The following is a 21,449-nucleotide window of genomic DNA, read 5'->3' as shown; positions in this document are numbered from 1 at the left end:
TAGATTTTTGTGCTACAGTATAAATTTCTTTAATTGGCAATAACCTCAGCTATTCCAATGACTCCCCAGGCTAAACCTGTTGCAGCGTTCCCTGTTATAAGGCTCTCTTCATTTTCACCCTTTCCCAGATCATCTTCCTCTGCCTGAATCTTTAAAAAGTAAACATGTCAGTATCTATTCTTAAAAAGGATCAAAGATTCCTCTTTACCAGCTATAAGAATCGAATATGGAATGAGTTTAAGCAATCTTTGGGACCATTAAAATCAGTCATTAGCGATTTCCACTGATAAATGCCCAGATTTTTTCAGGTAGTGGATTGGTTAAAAAAAAATTTCCTCCTAAATTTGAAGGGGGGTGGGGGGGGGGGCTGAAATTCCTTATTGTTTTCTTACCAAAAACAAGGCCCAGAGATGTAAGCGCATTCACACTTAACATGCCATGCCGATATCTCGGATGTGCGTACATAGATCTGGACCTGATTTTTAGCAGGAAAAGAATCAAAGGCTGTGTAATTTGGATTTTTTTTAAGGAAACTTCTTTATGAACTGCTGTATATATGCTTCATACTTCAGAAAATGTCAGTCTTCCATTCCTATTTAGATCTGGAGCAGACAGCAGTGTACTAGTACAGTTACCATAAAGATAGTCCTCTCAAAGACTGAGGTCGCCGATCAAGATTGCAACAGCTCCCCTGTGAATAATATCCAACACGTTTTATTATCCCACCATCACAGTTGCAGTAATTGGCCAGCAACACAACAAAAAAGCATAGGTTTTTCAATTTTACTTTTAATTTAAAAAAACTATTTTGGGGTTAATGACCTGGTGGATCTCATGGCGAACCCCATAAAAGTTATGTTTATAAACTATGTAAATAATTGTGGGTTGTCATTTAGCATGACTTTAGCTTTTAAGTCTTTTGTTTGTTTTCTTGAGTTTCAGCAACGTTCAAAATAAAAACTAGTTCTCTTCACATTTACCCAGGTTCTTTGGGGGTCAATTTTTTTCCAATTGATTTTCTCCCGATTATTATACTAAAAGTAAAACCTAAAAAAAGACTTTAAATAATCTTTAGACATTTACAACTTAATTGTGATTAATCACATGCTGTCAGCAGAAAACTGCCTATAACTCAGCACAAATTGGTAATGTCGCTCAGACAGTATATAAAGGTTGCTGTGACAAAAATGAAGCATTTTTTTCTATGTTGTATTACGTAATTTCTTTTTCTTTTGTCTCAGTACATACGGGGTTAAAAACTCACGTTCACTTACAGGGTTCAGCCCATTCAATAAATAACAGCTCTTGAATATAAGGTATACAAATATCAATGGGACAGGCATATGTAAATGCTAATTCTGTACTTGCTTCCCTGGTCCATTGCATTAGCCCGTTTTATATCTCTCTCGATTTTTATTTCCATTGTAACCCATGGGCTATTTCACCCGTTTTACACTTGAGCACAAAGTCAAGATCTACCCCATTGTGTGTTAAACGTTTATCCTGGTGCCAAGTGTTAGTAGAGCGCAAATGCTTGAAAATACATCAAATTAACATATTCCTGTCATTTGCACCACATTGCAATAACTCATTCATATTTGAGCGAACATATTGTACGCCTTCTGTCTCTTCAGACAGAAATTCACAGAAGCCCAGAGAACCGTTAAGACTACCTCCCAAATAACGTCCTGCCACATTCTGGGGATCCAGTGCAAGGCTTTATCATTACTGTTTACTTTGAATATGGCTGCAGGAGTTGCTAGTCTCCACCTTTAAGTTCAAAGTTATTTAAAAGGGACACCCTGCAGGTTTCAGGTCCACTTTTCAAATGCTTTTGATGCATCCATTCCTTTGACAGGTTACTTGGACAATGGATGTCCCTATAAGAATCCTTCCTCCAAAAAGCATGAATAAAGAGGAACATGGGGAAACCAGCCAAGTTAGACTGCATCAGAGGAGGACTGCAGCCATCCTCCTTTACCATCCCAACTACATATATAGGCAAAAGTGGACTTATCTGAGGAACAATGTATGCAGAGGCTGTGATTCATCATGCTGAAAGTTGATTTACAGCAAATGACTCACTGCATATCATTTCAGCAGTGAACTTTTGAACCTGAGGCTCAGGGTGCCACAGGGGATATCAGCAAATCAATCTTTAGTCTACAGATGTATTAAGCAGATGACTGGTGCATTGTTTGCCATAGCTAGAAACTTCAGCATTTTCCCCATGGACAAATTATAACATTGCGAAAGGTCACAGGGTTTTTATTTCCAAATAGTAGGTTTTCCCATTGTTCAGGAATCATTAATTGTACCCAGATAGCCCTTCATACTCATAGGCATAATAATGTTGATTTCATTAACTTCGTGGCCTACCACTCTAACAATGTGCAGCTCATCTGTGACCATTTGCACAGGATCATGCAGAACAAAGCCAGTTTTCATTGCAGCAATCATGAAACCTTAATTTTAAGGTAACCCACCATGCTTCAATATTTAACTGGCTACTAATGAACCCAGGTTGGTTCATGGCAGTTGCATACACCAGCTGAGCGTAAGTATAATGAGGTGAATGATAGCCATCATCGAGCATACTGAGGGCAGACAAATCGGGACATCTCACAATACAGTTCAGCCAAAGTCTCACCCATGCCCCACAACTTAGTACAATGAGCAATCAACAAGAACCAGCCTGAGGAGAACGGCAACAAACATCAGCAAAGAGACAATGTACTGAAGGCAGAGGCTGAGTTACAGTTCATAAACCTCCTTTGCCATCATTAGAGTCATTCACCAGGCTCTCATTGAGCAGATCTTCTAATAATTTCCCTTTCATCACAGTCCTCCCTACACTTTCACTATGACTTCAAAAAATGAACCGTCACATACATTAATATCACCTCCTACCCAACTACCAAAGTTACCATTCCTGTCACTGCTGACAGTGTCCAGCACATTGACTAATGTATTCTAGAATATAATCTAGTGCTTCTTCTACATGCTCGTCCAATGGCAGGGGTTATGTTGTGGCTGGATGCTAGAGGTCTGTGACAGGCTCTTGGGAGTGAGGTGACCCTTGACCTCTGCAGGTCTTAAAATTGGCCCAGCTGTAGTCTACGCCAGTTCCTCAGGAACAGTCTAGTTCATCTGCTGTCTTGTGAATGTAGAATCATAAGAGGGGGTGAGCTGCAAAATCCATTTGTGTTGTCATGATCAAAGTATATCAATCTGTGTCATTTCTACGTCTGACACTAACATATGAAAAAGGACAGACAGGAAAAGACTGTTGGTCCATCCAGCCTGTCCCATATAATTGTGATGCCTAGTGCATCACAATAAATACACTCCCCACCCCACCCGGAAGCTATGTAATCTCCTGGGAGAGACTAAAAAAAACACATAAGGGTACGGTAGCATAATGGTTATGTTACTGGACTAGTAATGCGGAGGCCTGGACTAATAATCTGGAGTCATGAGCCATGGCAGCTGGGGAATTTAAATTCAATTAATTAAATAAAATCTGGAATTTAAAAAATTAGTATCAGTAATGGTGGCCATGAAACTACTGGATTGTCGGAAAAACTCATCTGGTTCACTGATCACCTTTAGGGAAGGAAACCTGCTGTCCTTACCTGGTCTTGCCTATATGTGACTCCAGATCCACAGCAATGTGCTTGATTCTCTGAAATGGCCTAGCAAGCCACTCAGTTCAAGAAGGTGGCTCACCACCACCTTCTCAAGGGCAATTAGGGATGGGCAATACATGCTGGCCTTGCCAGCGATGCCCACATCCCGTGAATAAATAAAAGAAACACATAAAAACCCAGGACAATTAAGGAAAAAAAAATCTGGAAAATTCCTCTCCAACTCCATCAGGCGATTGAAATTAGTCCAGGACATCACTCTGGCCCTGATTAATGTTATATGGTATCTTCCTCTTGTACGCAGTGATCTTCGCCCCATCAGAAACAGGTCCAGCTCTTGCTTGAAGAAATCCAGCGAACCAGCGTTCACTGCATGAGCCGGCAGCCTGTATCCATTATTCTCCAGGAAAAGAACTATCTCCTAATAAATATCTAAACTAGTTTCTACCTTTACATAATTTGGGAGTGCGACCCCTGGTCCTCCCTAGCCTATTTAATTGAAACAAAATGTCTACACAAATACAATCTAATACCATTATCATCTTATAAACCTCAATCACATCACCCCTAAGTCTACACTTCTCTAAAGTCATCCTCATCTTCTCTAGGGACCTAGCTCATTGAGCCCATTTTGATAACTAAGATGCTTTAAACTGGGAATTAATCTTGTGACCCTCCTACTGGACACCATTATGCCTACCGATTCACGTGGCAGCAAATCTGATGGCAGCAGTGACATTGTTAAAGCTTTTATCAATTGCTCTCTACATGCTATCACCAAATCTCTCTAAGGTGGAACAGGTTGCATGTTACACAAGGGAGCCCTAAGTCTAATTATTCACAAGAGATCCCAAGACTGGCCTTGGAGCTAACTGCCACAGGGACGGCGGGGGGGGGGGGCGGGGGGAAGAGTCCCTGGAGTTGCCACACATTCCATACCATGTGTGTTTAGATTCCATGCACCAATACAGTACACATACATCTGTGAACTCTGTAAAAGGTTGCTTGACATTCTCTAATGACTGCAACAATCCTTAATGCTCAGAACGTATCTTTATTTTAAAAGCAGTTACCAAGAACCAGATCCCTATCATCAGTGAAGCACAAATTCATAGATGACCTGCTGGACAGCAGGTTCCCGCTCCTCTACCACCAAATTCCGCTCTCACACATGCTGTGCATCATCCAGTGCACTCTCCTCAACCTCTCTCAAAATTACCCCGGGTGGATGTACTTAAGCTGGTGCTTTGCATGATTTGAGTAAGGAAGACAGCAAACTGTGAAGTGTTAGCTTTCTCCAGTTCTCTGGACCCCACCCCAGTTTCACGTGGCACAAAAAGACAAATAAATGTTACAATGCTGATGATACTACTCTTCAGTTGTAGCCTTCTGCTGAATGCCTGACATGGAAGTGTGCTTCAGTATATTACTTGGCTCCAGTGAGTGAGTGAATAAATAAATGAATAGGATGACAACGGAGCAGAAATTTCATACAAACCCAGAGTTTGAGCTGGGTCTCCTAGTTCCCAATCCTGTGCTTCCCCAATGGGTTCCTGGATCTCTTAGGCAACCTCCTCAAAAGGATGAGGACAGAGGTTCTCCTTCCACGTGGGCTCCCTCTCCCTTTTGCTGCGCAGTCCTCTTTACAGCAAAAGAGATTGAAAAAAATATTTTTCCATGTTTCAGTATCTACAGCAGGTGAAGTTATTTAAATATGCTTCATACAGGTACAGTTGATGGAAGGATCTGTCAGGGTGAAAAAGAGTTGAAAACACAAGGGAGGAGCACTTAGTGGGAGAGGGAACTGCTGTGAAGTGTAACCTGCTGTGGGCATTCATGGGAAGCACACTAAAACTGGATGGATGGGAGGTAACTGCATGCCATGTATATTTAATACACAGCATTGATACAAGATTATAGTTGGGTTTCCTACCTTAGCACAATTGGTAAGGTAATTTTTTGCAGCACTGCAGCGAAGTCCACTGAATAATGTAGATGGCATCAATGTGTTGCCATCTCCTTGCAGGCACTCTGAGCCACCTGTCTCATTACCTGATGACCATCTCCAAAAAGGAGCTTATTTCTCAGGGAATACCTTTACTGTCCCCGTCGGTATATCAAGGCTCCCTGGTGCTGGAACAAGTACTTGTGGACATGCTTGTATTTTTGTAATTTCCATGATTTATCTTTATTAACAGAAACAGATGTGTCACTTTAAAGATTCCACACATTAATAGTCAGGCATGTAATAATAGTGCAACATCTGGCTCATGTCATAACAGAGACAACCCACATAAATCAGGGCTGAAATGTCTCGAGACCCTTTGAAAGTGACAAAATATGTTGACATGTTAATACTGTCACAGCAAATTTGTTGCCACTGATGTATCCCCTGAACACTTCCCAATAACTATTCCTGTAATCACTCAAACAATTTGCTAGATTGTGGCTCATTGCATAATTGAATTGTTTTGCAAGTAATGTATATGCTACATAAATTTGATCAGGACAGAAAATTGTGGGCAGTATGTCCTTGATTTCCCAATATGTGCAATTGGCAGGTGAGGCTCCCTGCTGGCAGTGCGCACTTGGGGGTGGGGGGAGGATCTGAGTCTTTCTGGTTGCTTTCTTAAGAGAAACCTAAAATCATTTCAATATGTTAAACTTTACAAAACCATTGTAATCTGTTGAGGAGTTGTTCCTCATCTACTAGGTTAGCTATCTAGAAAATAGAGCTTTACACCATGTATGGTAGCATAGTGGTTATGTTACTGGAGTAGTAATCCAGAGAACCTGGACGAGTAATCTGGAGTTATGAGTTCAAATCCTGCCACAGCAGCTGGGAAATTTAATTAGATATAATATGGAATAAAAAACTAGTATCAGTAATGGTGGCCATGAAACTACTGGATTGTTGTAAAATCCCATCTGGTTCACTAATGCCCCTTTAGGGAAGGAAACCGACCGGTCTGGCCTAAATGTGACTCCAGACCCACAGCAATGTGGTTGATTCTTAATCACCCTCTGAAATGGCCTGGCAAGCCACTCAGTTGTACAATCTTGCTACAAAAGGTCATAGTAAGAATAAAACCGGACGGACCACTAGGCACCGGACACAAAGCGCAGTCGACCCTGCAAAGTCTTCCTCACTAACATCTGGGTACTTGTGCCAAAAGTGGGAGAGCTGTCCCACAGACTAGTCAAGCAACAGCCTAACATAGCCATACTCACAGAATGATACCTTTCAGCCAACATCCCAGACTCTTCCATTACCATCCCTGAGTAAGTCCTGTCCCACCGGCAGGGCAGACCCACCAGCGGTGGCGGTACAGCGATATACAGTCAGGAAGGAGTGGCCCTGGGAATCCTCAACATTGACTCTGAACCTCATGAAATCTCATGGCATCAGGCCAAACATGGGCAAGGAAACCTACTGCCCTCCATCAGCTGATGAATCAGTCTTCCTCCATGTTGAACATCACTTGGAGGAAGCACTGAGGGTAGCAAGGGCACAGAATGTACTCTGGGTGGGGGACTTCAATGTTCATCACAAAGAGTGGCTTGGTAGCACCACTACTGACCGAGTTGGCAGAGACCTGAAGGACATAGCTGCCAGACTGGGCCTGCGGCAGGTGGTGAGTGAACCCACACGAGGGAAAAACCTACTTGACCTCGTCCTCACCAATCTACCTGTCACAGATGCATCTGTCCATGACAGTATTTGCAGGAGTGACCACCGCACAGTCCTTGTGGAGACGAAGTCCCGTCTTCACACTGAGGACACCATCCAACGTGTTGTGTGGCACTATCACCGTGCTAAATGGGATAGATCTAGCAGCTCAAAACTGGGCATCCATGAGGCACTGTTGGCCATCAGCAGCAGAACTGTATTCCAGCACAATCTGTAACCTCATGGCCCTGCATAATCCTCACTCTACCATTACTAACAAGCCAGGGGGTCAACCACTGGTTCAATGAGGAATGTAAAAGAGCATGCCAGGAGCAGCACCAGGCGTACCTAAAAATGAGATGCCAACCTGGTGAAGCTACAACACAGGGCTACATGCATGCTAAACAGCGGAAGCAACATGCTGTAGACAGAGCTAAGCGATTCCTCAACCAACGGATCAGATCAAAGCTCTGAAGTTCTGCCACATCCAGTCATGAATGGTGGTGGACAATTAAGCAACTAACAGGAGGAGGTGGCTCGTAAACATCGCCATCCTCAATGATGGCAGAGTCCAGCACGTGAGTGCAAAAGACAGGGCTGAAGCATTTGCAACCATCTTCAGCCAGAAGTGCCGAGCGGATGATCCATCTCGGCCTCCTCCTGATATCCCCACCATCACAGAAGCCAGTCTTCAGCCAATTCGATTCACTCCACATATCATCAAGAAATGGCCGCGTGCACTGGATACAACAAAGGCGATGGGCCCCGACAACATCCCGGCTGTAGTGCTGAAGACTTGTGCTCCAGAACTAGCCGCGTCTCTAGCCAAACTGTTCCAGTACAGCTACAACGTTGGCATTTACCAGACAATGTGGAAAATTGCCCAGGCATGTCCTGTCCACAAAAAGCAGGACAAATCCAATCTGGCCAATTACCGCCCCATCAGTCTACTCTCAATCATCAGCAAAGTGATGGAGGGTATCATTGACAGTGCTATCAAGTGGCACTTACTCACCAATAACCTGCTCATCGATGCTCAGTTTGGGTTCCGCCAGGACCACTCAGCTCCAAACCTCATTACAGCCATGGTCCAAACATGGACAAAAGAGCTGAATTCTAGAGGTGAGGTGAGAGTGACTGTCCTTGACATCTAGGCAGAATTTGACCAAGTGTGGCATCAAGAAGCCCTGGTAAAGTTGAAGTCAATGGGAATCAAGAGGAAAACTCTCCAGTGGCTGGAGTCATATCTAACACAAAAGGAAGATGGTAGTGGTTGTTGGAGACCAATCATCTCAGTCCCAGGACATTGCTGCAGGAGTTCCTCAGGGCAGTGTCCCAGGCCCAACTATCTTCAGCTGCTTCATCAATGAGCTTCCCTCCATCATAAGGTAACAAATGGGGATGTTCGCTGATGATTGCAGAGTGTTCAGTTCCATTTGCAACTCCTCATATAATAAAGTAGTCTATGCCCGCATGCAGCAAGACCTGGACAACATCCAGGCTCAGGCTGATAAGTGGCAAGTAACATTCATGCCAGATAACTGCCAGACAATGACCATTTCCAATGAGAGTCTAACCACCTCCCCTTGACATTCAACAGCATTAACATCGCCGAATCCGCCACCATCAACATCCTGGGGGTCACCATTGACCAGAAACTTAACTGGATCAGCCACATAAATACTGTGGCTACAACAGCAGCTACTGCGGCAAATGTCTCACCTCCTGACTCCCTAAAGCCTTTCCACCATCTACGAGGCACAAGTCAGGAGTGTGATGGAATACTCTCCATTTGCCTGGGTAAGTGCATCTCCAATAACCCTCAAGAAGCTCGACACCATCCAGGACAAAGCAGCCCGCTTGATTGGCACCCCATCCACCACCCTAAACATTCACTTCCTTCGCCTCCGGCGCACCGTGGCTGCAGTGTGCACCATCCACAGGATGCACTGCAGCAACTCGCCAAGGCTTCTTCAACAGCATCTCCCAAATCCGCGACCTCTACCACCTAGAAGGACAAGGGCAACAGGCACATGGGTACAACACCACCTGCACGTTCCCCTCCAAGTCACACACCATCCCATATCGCTGTTCCTGCATCATCGCTGGATCAAATTCCTGGAACTCCCTACCTAACAGCACTGTGGGAGAACCTTCACCACACGGACTGCAGCGGTTCAAGAAGGTGGATCACCACCACCTTCTCAAGGGCAATTATGGATGGGTAAAAAATGCTGGTCTCGCCAGCGACGCCCACATCCCATGAATGAATTAAAAAAAATTCAGAATACTAGAAAGCATTTGAGAAAGTGCCAGATAAGAGATTTATCTAGAAGATTAATGTTCACAAAACAGATGGAAAACTAACTGCTTTTCCGGCGACATCATCCTAAAACACGTCAGATTCCACATATACACTGACGACAATCAGCTCTACCTCAGTACCACATCTCTCGACCCCTCCACTGTCTCTCATTTGTCACACTGCTTGTCCAACATCCAGTACTGGATGAGGAAAAATTTCCTCCAATTAAATATTGAGAAGACTGATGCCACTGTCTTTGGTCCCTGCCACAAACTCCGTTCCCTAGCCACTGCATCCCTCTGCCTGGCCACTGCCTGATGCTGAACCAGACTGTTCGCAACCCTGATGTCCTATTTGACCCTGAGACGAGCTTCCGACCATATATGCGTTCCATCACCAAGACTTCCACCTTCCACCTCCGTAACATCGCCTGTCTACGCCCTTGCCTCAGCTCATCTACTGCTGAAACCCTCATCCATGCCTTTTTTACCTCTAGTCTTGACTATTCCAATGTTCTCTTGGCTGGCCTTCCATCTTCCACTCTCCATAAACTTGAGCTCATCGAAAACTCTGCTGCCCATATCCTAACTCGCATCAAGTCCCGTTCACCCATCACCCACTGTACTTGATGACCTACATTGGCTCCCAGTCCGGGAACGCCTCGATTTTAAAATTCTCATCCTTGTTTTCAAATCCCTCCGTGGCCTTGCCCCTCCCTATGTATCCTCCTCCAGCCGTACAACTCTCCAAGATCGCTGCACTCCTCCAATTCTTGCCTCTTGCTCATCCCTGATTTTAATCGCTCCACCATTGGCAGCCGTGCCTCCAGCTGCCTAGGCCCTAAGTTATGGAATTCCCTCCCTAAACCTCTCCACCTCTCCTCCTTTAAGACGCTCCTTAAAACCTCTCTCTTTGACCAAGCTTTTGGAAACATGTCCTAATATATCATGTGGCTCGATGTCAAATTTTGTTTGATAACGCTTTTGTGAAGCGCCTTGAGATGTTTTACTATGTTAAAGGTGCTATATAAATGCAAGTTGTTGTTGCTGAATTGAGAACTGGTTTGCCAATAAAAAGTAGAAATGATGAGGAATGGAAAAAGTTGTCTAAAAGCAGTTGACTGGTGGAATCTTGCAGGGGTCTATTCTGGGTCACCAGTCTACCTTATTCATACAGAAAATAGTACTAATATAAGACATACTTATTGCATTCAAAAACCAATTAAGCACAGCAGCTAAGGAAGGCAGATGGATTTTAATGTAGAAGTGTAAAATAATGTGCATTAGAATGGTAAACATGAAACTTATGCATATAATGAATGGAAAGTATTTTGGATTATCCCTTCGCAAAGAGAAAAGGGCAAAGTATTTGGGTGTGATTATTGACATTCACTGAAAATATCAGTCAATGGGGAGCTGTTAGATAATTGCAAGTTCTTTCTTTGCTTTACAAGGCTGATAAGGTACACAGGTGCATTGCAAGAGCATTTTATTACTCGTCAAAATTATTTTAACACTGTGATTCAATATTGTGTATAATTTTAAGTGCCCTATCTTCAAAGGGATGTTAATATTTTAGGCAGAGCTCACCAAATTGAATCTCTTTTCAAATGAAAGATGATAATTTAACAGGACATACAATTCAGGCCTTTTGAATGGACAGTGGCATGGATTATGTGGATGTAAAGAAGTTATTTAACATTGACTGTAATCACAAAACCAAAGGATACAAGTACAAAATTAGCAAGCCTCAAATAAATCTTGAAATTATAATGGTTAATTTCCTGCTTGGATAGAAAATGATGGGCTGGGAGTATGCAATGCCATTATTTACTCCTGCAGATGATGGTAGCACTGAAGCAGAAAATCTTCTCTTATAATTTCTTTCCCACTCCTAAAGTAGTGAATATGTGGAAAAGACTACCAGCAAAAGTATGTCTTGATTCATGCCTACAAAATAGAGCTGAGAAACATGTTTAAAATTGAGGATTATAAGGATAAGGATCAACTCCATATACCACCATGGTTCATGTGCTGCTTGCACCCTGAATGAGCAATATGTGGTACGTAAAACAATCAGATAGTAAGGTTGTATTAATAGTTTGGAGTTTCGCTTCTACAAAGACTCAGCATTGTAACGGAATCATACAGAATAAAGGGTCCTAAATTTAATACCTGGACTGTAGTGAGTTGGTTCATCTCAACTGATGTGGTAGAAGGGGTGGAATAGTTGACTTCACTGTCCCTGCATTCGGGAGGGGAAAATCAGCTATGATTTCCACTTCAAACTTCTATCTAGTGATTCTTACTGGAGCAAGCACTCCCTGGGCATTAGAAGGGGTCAAGATTGTCTTTGGCTGTGAATAGCTTGTCAACACTCAATATATAGGTTCACATATAAACAGAGGGCATCTGATGCCTGTGGAAATAAACTCCATCTGGTCAATCACCATGCAACAGTAGTATCGCTCATTTTACAATTCTCACGATATCTGCATAATTAGCAGATATTTTGTTCAGCTGTGAAGTGCACAAAGTTTTGGCAAAATGGTCCAAGAAGATTTTGTTATGCTTGTTTTGCAGAGCGCAAAAAAAAGATCCACTTAGATAGCCTGATCGAAATGCACAGTGCCCTGACCTGAAACTTTTGCTGGTACTTCGCATGCTCAAATGAATTAACTTACAGCTCACAAGTTAGCTACTCAAAATATGAAGAGGGTAGCCATATATGGGTGATGAAAATACAAGTGTTAATTTTGTTTTACATTTTAAAGCTATGATAAAACAAATATATTTACACACTCAAATTAGTAAATTTGCAGCTGACTTGACCTGACTGGATGGTGTAGACACCAGTAGGGCTGATACCTTCAACAGAGTAAAAATACTATGATGCATTTTAGATGAAGGCTTTTTCCAATAGCCATGAGTTTCTTAATGGATAACCTGTAGCTTAATTATCCTATAATGTATTTTTGTGCTTTTTTCTTTTAGGTGCCTTCTTATCCCCAGCTGAGAGAATAAATAGTCAAGCTGTTTTCCAGCTTCTGCCAATTCCATGCAGAAACTTATTGACACTTCCTCCAGTTTTCTCCCCTCCCCTGGAGAGTCTGAGTCAGGTGGCTTTGATCAGATGGTGAACTCACTATTGTGTGAAACGTGTACACCTATTTGTTGCAACACTGGGCCACTGCATATTTGTGCATTGAAAATATTTTGCTTCTAATTGGTGGCTCACTTGATACTAGTCATTTGTGTAATCTTTTGTTCCTTTTCTATTAAATGCAGCACTATGGATGCTATCAATATCACTACCTAAATGACCTACCACAAAATCTATTTGAAGCAATACTTCCTTAGCCAGTTTTATCTCCCTCTCCCAAATAGTCCAATGTAACTCTTAGCAAGCATGAAAAATCTAAGTAAATATTCATTGAAGGCAGGGATTTGAATCTCAGTCTTTTAATTTTGTATGAAATACTCTACCTTATGAGGCAAACGGGGCCACTTTTAATACCTACCACCATAGCCCGACCAATAACAGACTCAGTTCCTGAAAGACTAAGAAGTTGATTTTCTATTAGAAACTCAGCCACACCTTCTTCATTAGCTTCAACATTGCCCAGGTCTCCTACATGCCTAGAATGTACGACAATATTATGGTTAGACGAAGAGTAATACTTGTGAAAGAATAATACTTGTGAAATTTTTATTGCATGGTGAAACCATGTAAAGTATATAATCATTTAAATGGAAAGGAAAGTCTAGGGGAGTACTTTCTATTCAGAGTACTTCCCCAAAATTTATGTTAAAATATTTGTTTTTGATTTAAAATGTAAAACTTCCTGCTCCCTGCAGCTCCATTCATTTTAATGGGAGGTTGTAACTTTAGAGTGTTGTGGGAGGCAATCTGGGAAAACACATTACCAGCAGAGTACAGCCAGATCAAATATCACAACCCCTCTCCTCACCCATGATATTCCACTCCAGTGGCTTTTGAATAGGTACAGCAGATTGAGGACAGAACACCTCATACAATCAATGAAATACTAAACAGTAAATAATAGAGTATCTCCATATCATTAAATGCCAGGGGGATAAAGGTAGTTGGGAGGGAGTTTATTATGCAGATGTTCATAGAATCATAGAAGTTACAACATGGAAACAGGCCCTTCAGCCCAACATGTCCATGTCGCCCAGTTTATAACACCGAGCTAGTCCCAATTGCCTGCACTTGGCCCATATCCCTCCATATCCATGTAACTGTCCAAATGCTTTTTAAAAGACAAAATTGTACCCGCCTCTACTACTGCCTCTGGCAGCTCGTTCCAGACACTCACCACCCTTTGAGTGAAAAAATTGCCCCTCTGGACCCTTTTGTATCTCTCCCCTCTCACCTTAAATCTATGTCCCCTCGTTATAGACTCCCCTACCTTTGGGAAAAGATTTTGACTATCTACCTTATCTATGCCCCTCATTATTTTATAGACTTCTATAAGATCACCCCTAAACCTCCTACTCTCCAGGGAAAAAAGTCCCAGTCTGTCTAACCTCTCCCTATAAGTCAAACCATCAAGTCCCGGTAGCATCCTAGTAAATCTTTTCTGCACTCTTTCTAGTTTAATAATATCCTTTCTATAATAGGGTGACCAGAACTGTACACAGTATTCCAAGTGTGGCCTTACTAATGTCTTGTACAACTTCAACAAGACATCCCAACTCCTGTATTCAATGTTCTGACCAATGAAACCAAGCATGCCGAATGCCTTCTTCACCACCCTATCCACCTGTGACTCCACTTTCAAGGAGCTATGAACCTGTACTCCTAGATCTCTTTGTTCTATAACTCTCCCCAACGCCCTACCATTAACGGAGTAGGTCCTGGCCCGATTCGATTTACCAAAATGCATCACCTCACATTTATCTAAATTAAACTCCATCTGCCATTCATCGGCCCACTGGCCCAATTTATCAAGATCCCGTTGCAATCCTAGATAACCTTCTTCACTGTCCACAATGCCACCAATCTTGGTGTCATCTGCAAACTTACTAACCATGCCTCCTAAATTCTCATCCAAATCATTAATATGTTGAACTTCTTTCTAAAATGGAGGCTTACTATAAGTTAAACTACTTATCAATTTATTTGAATCTTCTCATTATATGAGCAGATCAGTAAGGTAAGCTTTATATTGGTTTAAAGGAGTAAGACACCACTATATTAAGCAAAGCTATGAAATCAGATGGTCCAGAAGTTTCAAACTGTTATATCCAAAGAAATACTAATCGCTGTCAAAAAAACTAGCTACTTTTAATTCTAGGCACTCTAGAATATTCCTGGTGAGTTCACAAGGCTAATAAGGACTGCTTGGCATTTGCAATGCAACAGGGAATAAAAGGAAGTCATATATATTTATTTTATATTTAGTGCTGAGCCTGAAATGGTGGAAATTTTAGTAGAAAACAATGTAGGTAAATAGTCAAAGAAATTGACTTAAATGCTCTTTTAAATGGATTCAAATATTTTTTTTCCCTAATTGTAATTGTTGTGCTAGCAAGTCTGTTAATTGTATGTGATTTATATCAATTAGTGTTAATTGTATTCAGGTAGTGCAAATCTATTGGGAACGCGCTTGTATCCATTTATAAAAGAGCTGATCAAGGATATGGTAGGGATTTCTGTGAATAAAAGCTTGAAGAAGCAGAAGATGATAGTGGGGCTTTAGTATTTGATCCTTCACCATCTGGCTATCCAATATGTAATAGGTCCATAATTCCAGGAACTTTGGTAACCTTTATTTTTTTTTTAAAAACTGGTATTTTGCAGCTCCCAGTTTTTTCAAAAAACTGGGAGCTGCAAAATACTTAGGCACAATTCTTTTTTCTACCTTAACTTCCCCAAGTACAAATGGATTAATTTCATCTGGTCAAGTTGCTTTGTGAATAATTAAACACCCCATTTTTGATCATTTTTAATTACTAATCTTTTCTTAATGGACTGAAATTCAACTCTCATCCCTTCAATGCCTGGAAACATTTCCACATCGTTCACCTGAGGAAGGAGGTAGCCTCCGAAAGCTTGTGAATTTAAAATAAAATTGCTGGACTATAACTTGGTGTTGTAAAATTGTTTACAATTGGAAATAGAGCACAGTTTTTTTCCTATTGTAGCAACTTTTGAGTACTTTTATTAAGGATGTTTCTTAGAGGTAAAAGCATAGACTTACATTGATATTTTTAGAGGTAAAAGCATAGACTTGCATTGATATTTTTCATGGAACCACCACTTGCTGCCTGCAATCTTCTGGATGCCCCAGTCTAAGCATATGTAGTTTTTCCCAGCATAGATCAGAATGATTCTCACTGCAATAAGCAGAGGTGTGTGTGCTTATGCTGCACCAGGATTTGAGAGTTCCTTTTTTTTCAAATTATGTGGAAGCAAGCTGCAGCATAATTTCTAGTAGCTTTTATTGATAAAAATTCACAATTAAACCCTTTAGTATCTAATTTTTACTTCAGACAGCTTAGCTGAGAGATTGATACTAAGATGGACAGTGAAAGCTGAAACAGCTGCATAATTTAAACACTTGTGTTTTCTTTTAGTTATCTGGAGCACCTCATAGATGTGACTGCAGAGTCCAAAACAACTTCCCACATATTGTGAATTGATGTGCAGTGTTTGTTGCTGTGCATCAGACAATTTGGATGTTGAGTGAATGAAAACTCTCAGGGTTTTGATTTGGTGCTTTAGGCCTTGTGGAAGAGGGTGTTTGTCACCTGGTGAATGCAGGCCCTCACAGCTATCTGGCTACTGTTGCATAGGCCCCCATCAATGACTGGAAGTATCCAGAGTGTAAAGGTTCAGGGAAGTGGGTGACTTTTTGAATGAATAGCACTCTGAAGGAAGTAGACTCTTGAGGTCATCCTGGAGAATTTCAGAGATGGCTTCCTTCGTGAAGCATAATCTCTGGACGCACAGCTCTTCTGACATATTTTGGTATGATATGCGCTGCCTGTATGCACATGGGGGAGGGGAAATATCAAGTAGGCTAGTGTCTCTGGCCATGGTGCCTTGCTCTCAGGGCCTCCTGCCTCTGCTGCTGCTGCTCCTCCTCCTCTTCATTATGCTAAAAAGGGCTGTGCCCATTTGGGAAGACCACTGCAGATGACTACTCCTTCCAAAAATCATGGAGTGGGTGGGTTTCCTAAAAACCTTTGCCTTTTATGTTGGATCCCAAATATTTTAATATTAATGCACAAATCCATATCTTTGATTAGCTGTCATACACCCTAACAACCCAAACCTACTGCCTGGATTATTAGTGTTTGTCAAAAACTTTTCTTTTTGTAAGAATTTGTTTCAATACCTTAGGTCTGACAATTACAAAAAAAAATGTAATGCCCTCTTTTGCTGGCCTGAAGATTCCAGATGTAGTCTGTTAGCAAAATACAAGAATATTCCTTAGGATTGTACTCTGGCTAGTTTGAGAATTATACCATTCAAAATGGAAGAGGTGATTGTCTCAGATGGATTTTACCAGGTAGTGAATAAATGATTGGTCTGCAAAGTGATGAAATTGGTAAACCAGGATCCTTGCGCTGCTGCCAAGAGAAGGCAGAGATCCACTGGACTTGTTGTTCCCGGCAGACAAATCATTTGAATTCTCTTTTCATGGTGGTGTCTATTTGGATATTTAATACATACAGTACTCAGCTTTTTCACCTTGTGATCTACCATGATGTTCTTATTTGGGAATTGCTTACATATAATACTCACCTTTCTTCATCTTGTCCCCCACCATGAATTTTTCTACGGGGATTAAAATGAGGTCCAATACTGTGATAACCTAAAAATAAAGTACATATGTTTTTTAAATCCAGGATGACTAAATTACTACAACAAAAGGGAAGATCATTTTCTTTGAATGAAGGCATACTCCACTTAGCATAGGTAGATAATCAACACAAACTTGGCTGGGAAAGGAAAAAAGAAAAACAAATGCCTGCCCCTATCATGCAAAACTTTGAGACTAGGCTTAGACAATTACAATTCCTCCTCAGATTACGAGTAAAGTCTTCTTTTTTAATACATATATATATCTTCAAAGTTTTTAAACTGCTGATGGTCTAAGTAAAAGGTCCCACAAGGCACCTTGAGCTGTTAAAGCACAAACTTGTTTTAAATTTTAAACATAAAGCTAAGCAACTAACATTAAATTACATTTATATTCAGAAAAATGTCTTAAAAACCAATAAATGGACAGAACCTAATAAATGTAAGAGAATGAGAAGAAAGAAGCCAATTTAACAGGTAGTCTAGAGAGGAGCAAGGTGCCAAGTATGATATATGATATATACCTTCATTTGAAAGATTGCCAGTCCAGCACAGTCATCTACTTTTCTTTATACTTCAAAAATCCTTAAGAAGTCTACACTCAATTAGTTCCTCCTAAAGAGGCAAGAGGACTTCTTGCTTTGAATTTAGACTAAAGTCAAACTGCACATCCCCTTTGGCCACATAGTCAGCCAGTAATTGGTGGTAGAATCATTTGGGTTAAACCATCTCCCTTCCCCATCACTCAGCGTTGTCGTGACTACTCCAGTGAAAGTAAAGTGAATCTCGTTAGAAACTTAACGTTAGTTGCCTAGTACGTAGAGCCTGCAGTAAGCAAATTAATATGACAATGCTTTGAAATTGGAGAGCTCAATATTGTTCCAGAAGAAGAAAAAAGCTCAGGTGACTGTGCCTTAGTCTTCTCCACAATGGTGGAGATTTAAATTAACCTTATAGACTATCATATCCCATTCGAGATGTGATCAACTAGATAAAACGATAACACCATGATTTTTGTTATTTAAATGGAACATACGCACTATTTACAGGAGGTTTTACTTGCAAGTACTCTGTTCATAATTTCTTCAAATCAGTTTGTGAGCTCAATTGTCTGGTTGGCATCAGCTCTCCACATATAAACTATACTCCTTTGCTTGTTAGCAGTTTTTCTTTCATGCCAATTAATTTCACATTAACGGTTGGACTTTTGTTTAATCCCAAGAGCTAAAAACAAAGCTTTTTAGTCACGTGATAGATTTGTTTAGAGGTTGTGGGTCCAGGCTAACTCCAACAAAAAAAAACCTTTGATTCAATGGTATAATTGGCACTTAAGTCCAGTGCTAGACTACTGCCCTCATTTGATGTGTGAAATATATAGCTATCAGATGGCAGACAATCTAGCTAGTTACCCTTTGGCTATTGTTGACAATCTACTATTTAGGGCAACAAATGGCATATAAAAACAAGGTGGGGGTTAAATTGGGCTGCACGGCACCCGTTTTTCAGGCCATGCAGCCACCTAAGGACCCAAAATGGAGTCCAAGGTGTGCACGCACACTTCCAACGGGAAGTGCACAGCGTGCCATCTTGCAGCAGGAGGTAGTGTTTGCAAGATTATCACATGCCAGCAACATGCTGAGGAGGGAGATAATCAATCACCTGGGTGAGTGTGTAACACTGATTGCAGGCGTGATTGCCATTTTGGAAGGCACCACGTGCTGACCATGCTCAGCAGAACATGACGGTAACCGGCATGAAGGCCCCCTTGCCAGCGGTATTTAAAGGGATCTTGCAGGATTTACAGGTAAATTGCTGGATTATTACTTTTGGCTGCTGCTCGTCTTCTAGGTGAATTTTGCTGAGTTTCAGCACTGTTCAAAGTTCAATTTGTCTGTAGAGAGGTCTGGCTGTTCCTGCACTCCTGTTGTCTCCTTCACAATTATTTGCCTCCAGAAATGAGCGGCCTGGTAGGGCTGCCTCTGGGAATAGAGCATGAGTGGGAGCATGAAGGACGACACCACGGAGTAGGACAAGGAGGAGGCGAGGCATCAACCAAGACAGCAACTTTCTGCCAAGGCTCTAAGAAATCAGTTGACCGAGGAGCACTTCCACAAATCACAACTCCAAGTCCCCATTCACCAGGAGTCTCACACTCCTTACTTTTCTTCTTACAATTATCATAGTCATTTTTCACTCAACACTTATTGGTTTTTCGCTCACTTGACTGCAAACATAAAAACCAACATTTTCTGCAAATCCAAAACAAAATTTATCAAATCACTAATCTCATTCTGTACACAAAATTAATCTATTCACTGAAGTGCATTCCCTTAGTGCCTGTCTTTCAAGTTCCTTTGCCAATGCTGGTACTCCTACGAGGTGTTTCCCCAGTGGCTGGAGCTTGGGAGGTGGAAGGCTACTGAGTTTCCATTGAAGAGATTGCAGATGGCCTTGAAGGATAACCTCGAGCAGCTGTGGGCCTAGAGGGCCCGGGTGCAGACTGCATCATCTAGGCCTGGGCTGCAGCAGTCTGGGCCAGTTGGCTGACAGGCAACATCTAGGGCACTAGCGGAGCAGCAGGTGTGGGAGCAGGTGTGTCTTCCTGAGAAAGGACAGCAGGTTCCTATGCCACTCTCCTGGGGTGGCACCTCAGCACTCCTAGTGCTCTGTTGAAGAATAGTGTTGGACTGCTGCGATGCCCTGGAAGCCCCTTTTAACAGGTGCATCCAGAGCCAAGATGTCAGCCTTCTGAGCTTCCATGGCTATATTTTGAGTGGTGGGTTCCACAACTGTGCTGATTAAGGTGACCACCCATTCCACGTTTGCATTGATTACATAGAATTTACAGCACAGAAACAGGCCATTCAGCCAACAAGTCCATGCCGGTGTTTATACTCCACATGAGCCTCCTCCCTCCCTACTTCATCCAATCCTATCAGCATATCCTCCTATGGAAAAGATGGGCTCCAAGCTCTGTGCAAAGCCTTGCTCCAAGTTGGAGGTGGACTCCTCTATGCTCCGTGACGTTGCGCGCAAGCTCTTCGGCAGGTTTCCCAGTGCACCAAGTATTCCTTGGTGTATGCACATTAGCCTTCTTCGATTCCTGGCCCATCGAAGGCCGCATCCGAGTCCTCTGGAGCAGAACTAGTATGCAACCTTGCCCTCCGGCGAGCTGGCATCTGTGGCGTCCTGTCCCCCAGCCCTGGCTCTTGCGCACTTGTGCCCGGTGACTCACCATGTGCAGATCTCTCCTCTAACCTAGATTCAAGTCCACGTAGTGTCAGTATCTGAGATGGTGGCTGTGAGAGTGAGATCAAGTGACAACGCATCTTCACTATCGCTCTCGTCATCTTTCTTCATTGGCTGAGGGACTTGCACTTCCTGCCGAGCTGAAACGAGTCCTCCAGCGTCACCAGTGGTCAAGGCCTCCGCCCTGCTCCTTCCCATTATCGCCAGCACTGTCTCCTCAATGGGGGAAAAGTGTGTGCAGTCGTGCTGCTTCTCCATCGGTGGCGGTCTGCTGCCTAGTGTCATGCGGCACTTTCTCCTGCAAGAAAGAGGGAAGTGTGTTAGTGAGAGTCTTGTGCGATGTTTGGGTAATGTGGCTGTTATGGTTGAATAGCTGCCAGTGTTTCTGTGAGATGGGAGTTGTAGTTGTGAAGTTTGTAATAGTGCCGAGTGTGAGGTGAAGGATATTAATTGAACTGTGCTGTATTGAGTGTTACAGATTGTAGGTAGATGGGAGTTCTAACGAAAGGTCTTTGAATTGAAACATTAACTTGGTTTCTTTCTCCAGAGATACTGCCTGACTTGCTGAGCTCCTCCAGCATTTTCTGTTTTTATTTCAGATTTCCAGCATCCGCAGTACTTTGCTTTTGATGCAGGTAGATGGGGATGGGAGTGGTGTGAATTCAGCAGTTGATGAGGCAATGAGTGGTGCAGCTGTTACGAGATGACATTTGAAGATTGATCTTACCATGACAACTCATCAGAT

At 42.2% G+C, this 21,449-nt stretch overlaps 1 protein-coding gene across 1 annotated transcript; it reads right to left on the bottom strand.

Annotated features, from left to right (window-relative positions):
* LOC137326830 (superoxide dismutase [Cu-Zn]-like) lies at nt 1–20,805 on the bottom strand. Its single transcript, XM_067992210.1, has 4 exons — nt 20,691–20,805; nt 17,399–17,468; nt 13,143–13,260; nt 1–149 (listed from the first exon to the last, which is right to left on the bottom strand). Exons 1-4 carry the CDS (start codon nt 20,803–20,805, stop codon nt 30–32), a joined length of 423 nt encoding a protein of 140 aa, XP_067848311.1. The 3' UTR covers nt 1–29.
* Nucleotides 20,806–21,449: the final 644 nt, after the last annotated feature.

Source organism: Heptranchias perlo, chromosome 11 (assembly GCF_035084215.1).
Source record: "Heptranchias perlo isolate sHepPer1 chromosome 11, sHepPer1.hap1, whole genome shotgun sequence".
In the NCBI taxonomy this organism is placed as follows: domain Eukaryota; kingdom Metazoa; phylum Chordata; class Chondrichthyes; order Hexanchiformes; family Hexanchidae; genus Heptranchias; species Heptranchias perlo.
The sequence above is the reverse complement of the archived record's forward strand: the minus strand, read 5'-3'. Positions and strand labels throughout refer to the sequence as shown.

Coding starts and splice junctions, on each gene's coding strand:
- LOC137326830 (XM_067992210.1), bottom strand. CDS start 20,805: ATGACGAGAGCGATAGTGAAGATGCGTTGTCACTTGATCTCACTCTCA. Junction 17,469..20,690: donor AGAGGAGAGATCTGCACATG/GTGAGTCACCGG, acceptor CTTTATTTTTAG/GTTATCACAGTATTGGACCT. Junction 13,261..17,398: donor GGGGGACAAGATGAAGAAAG/GTGAGTATTATA, acceptor CGTACATTCTAG/GCATGTAGGAGACCTGGGCA.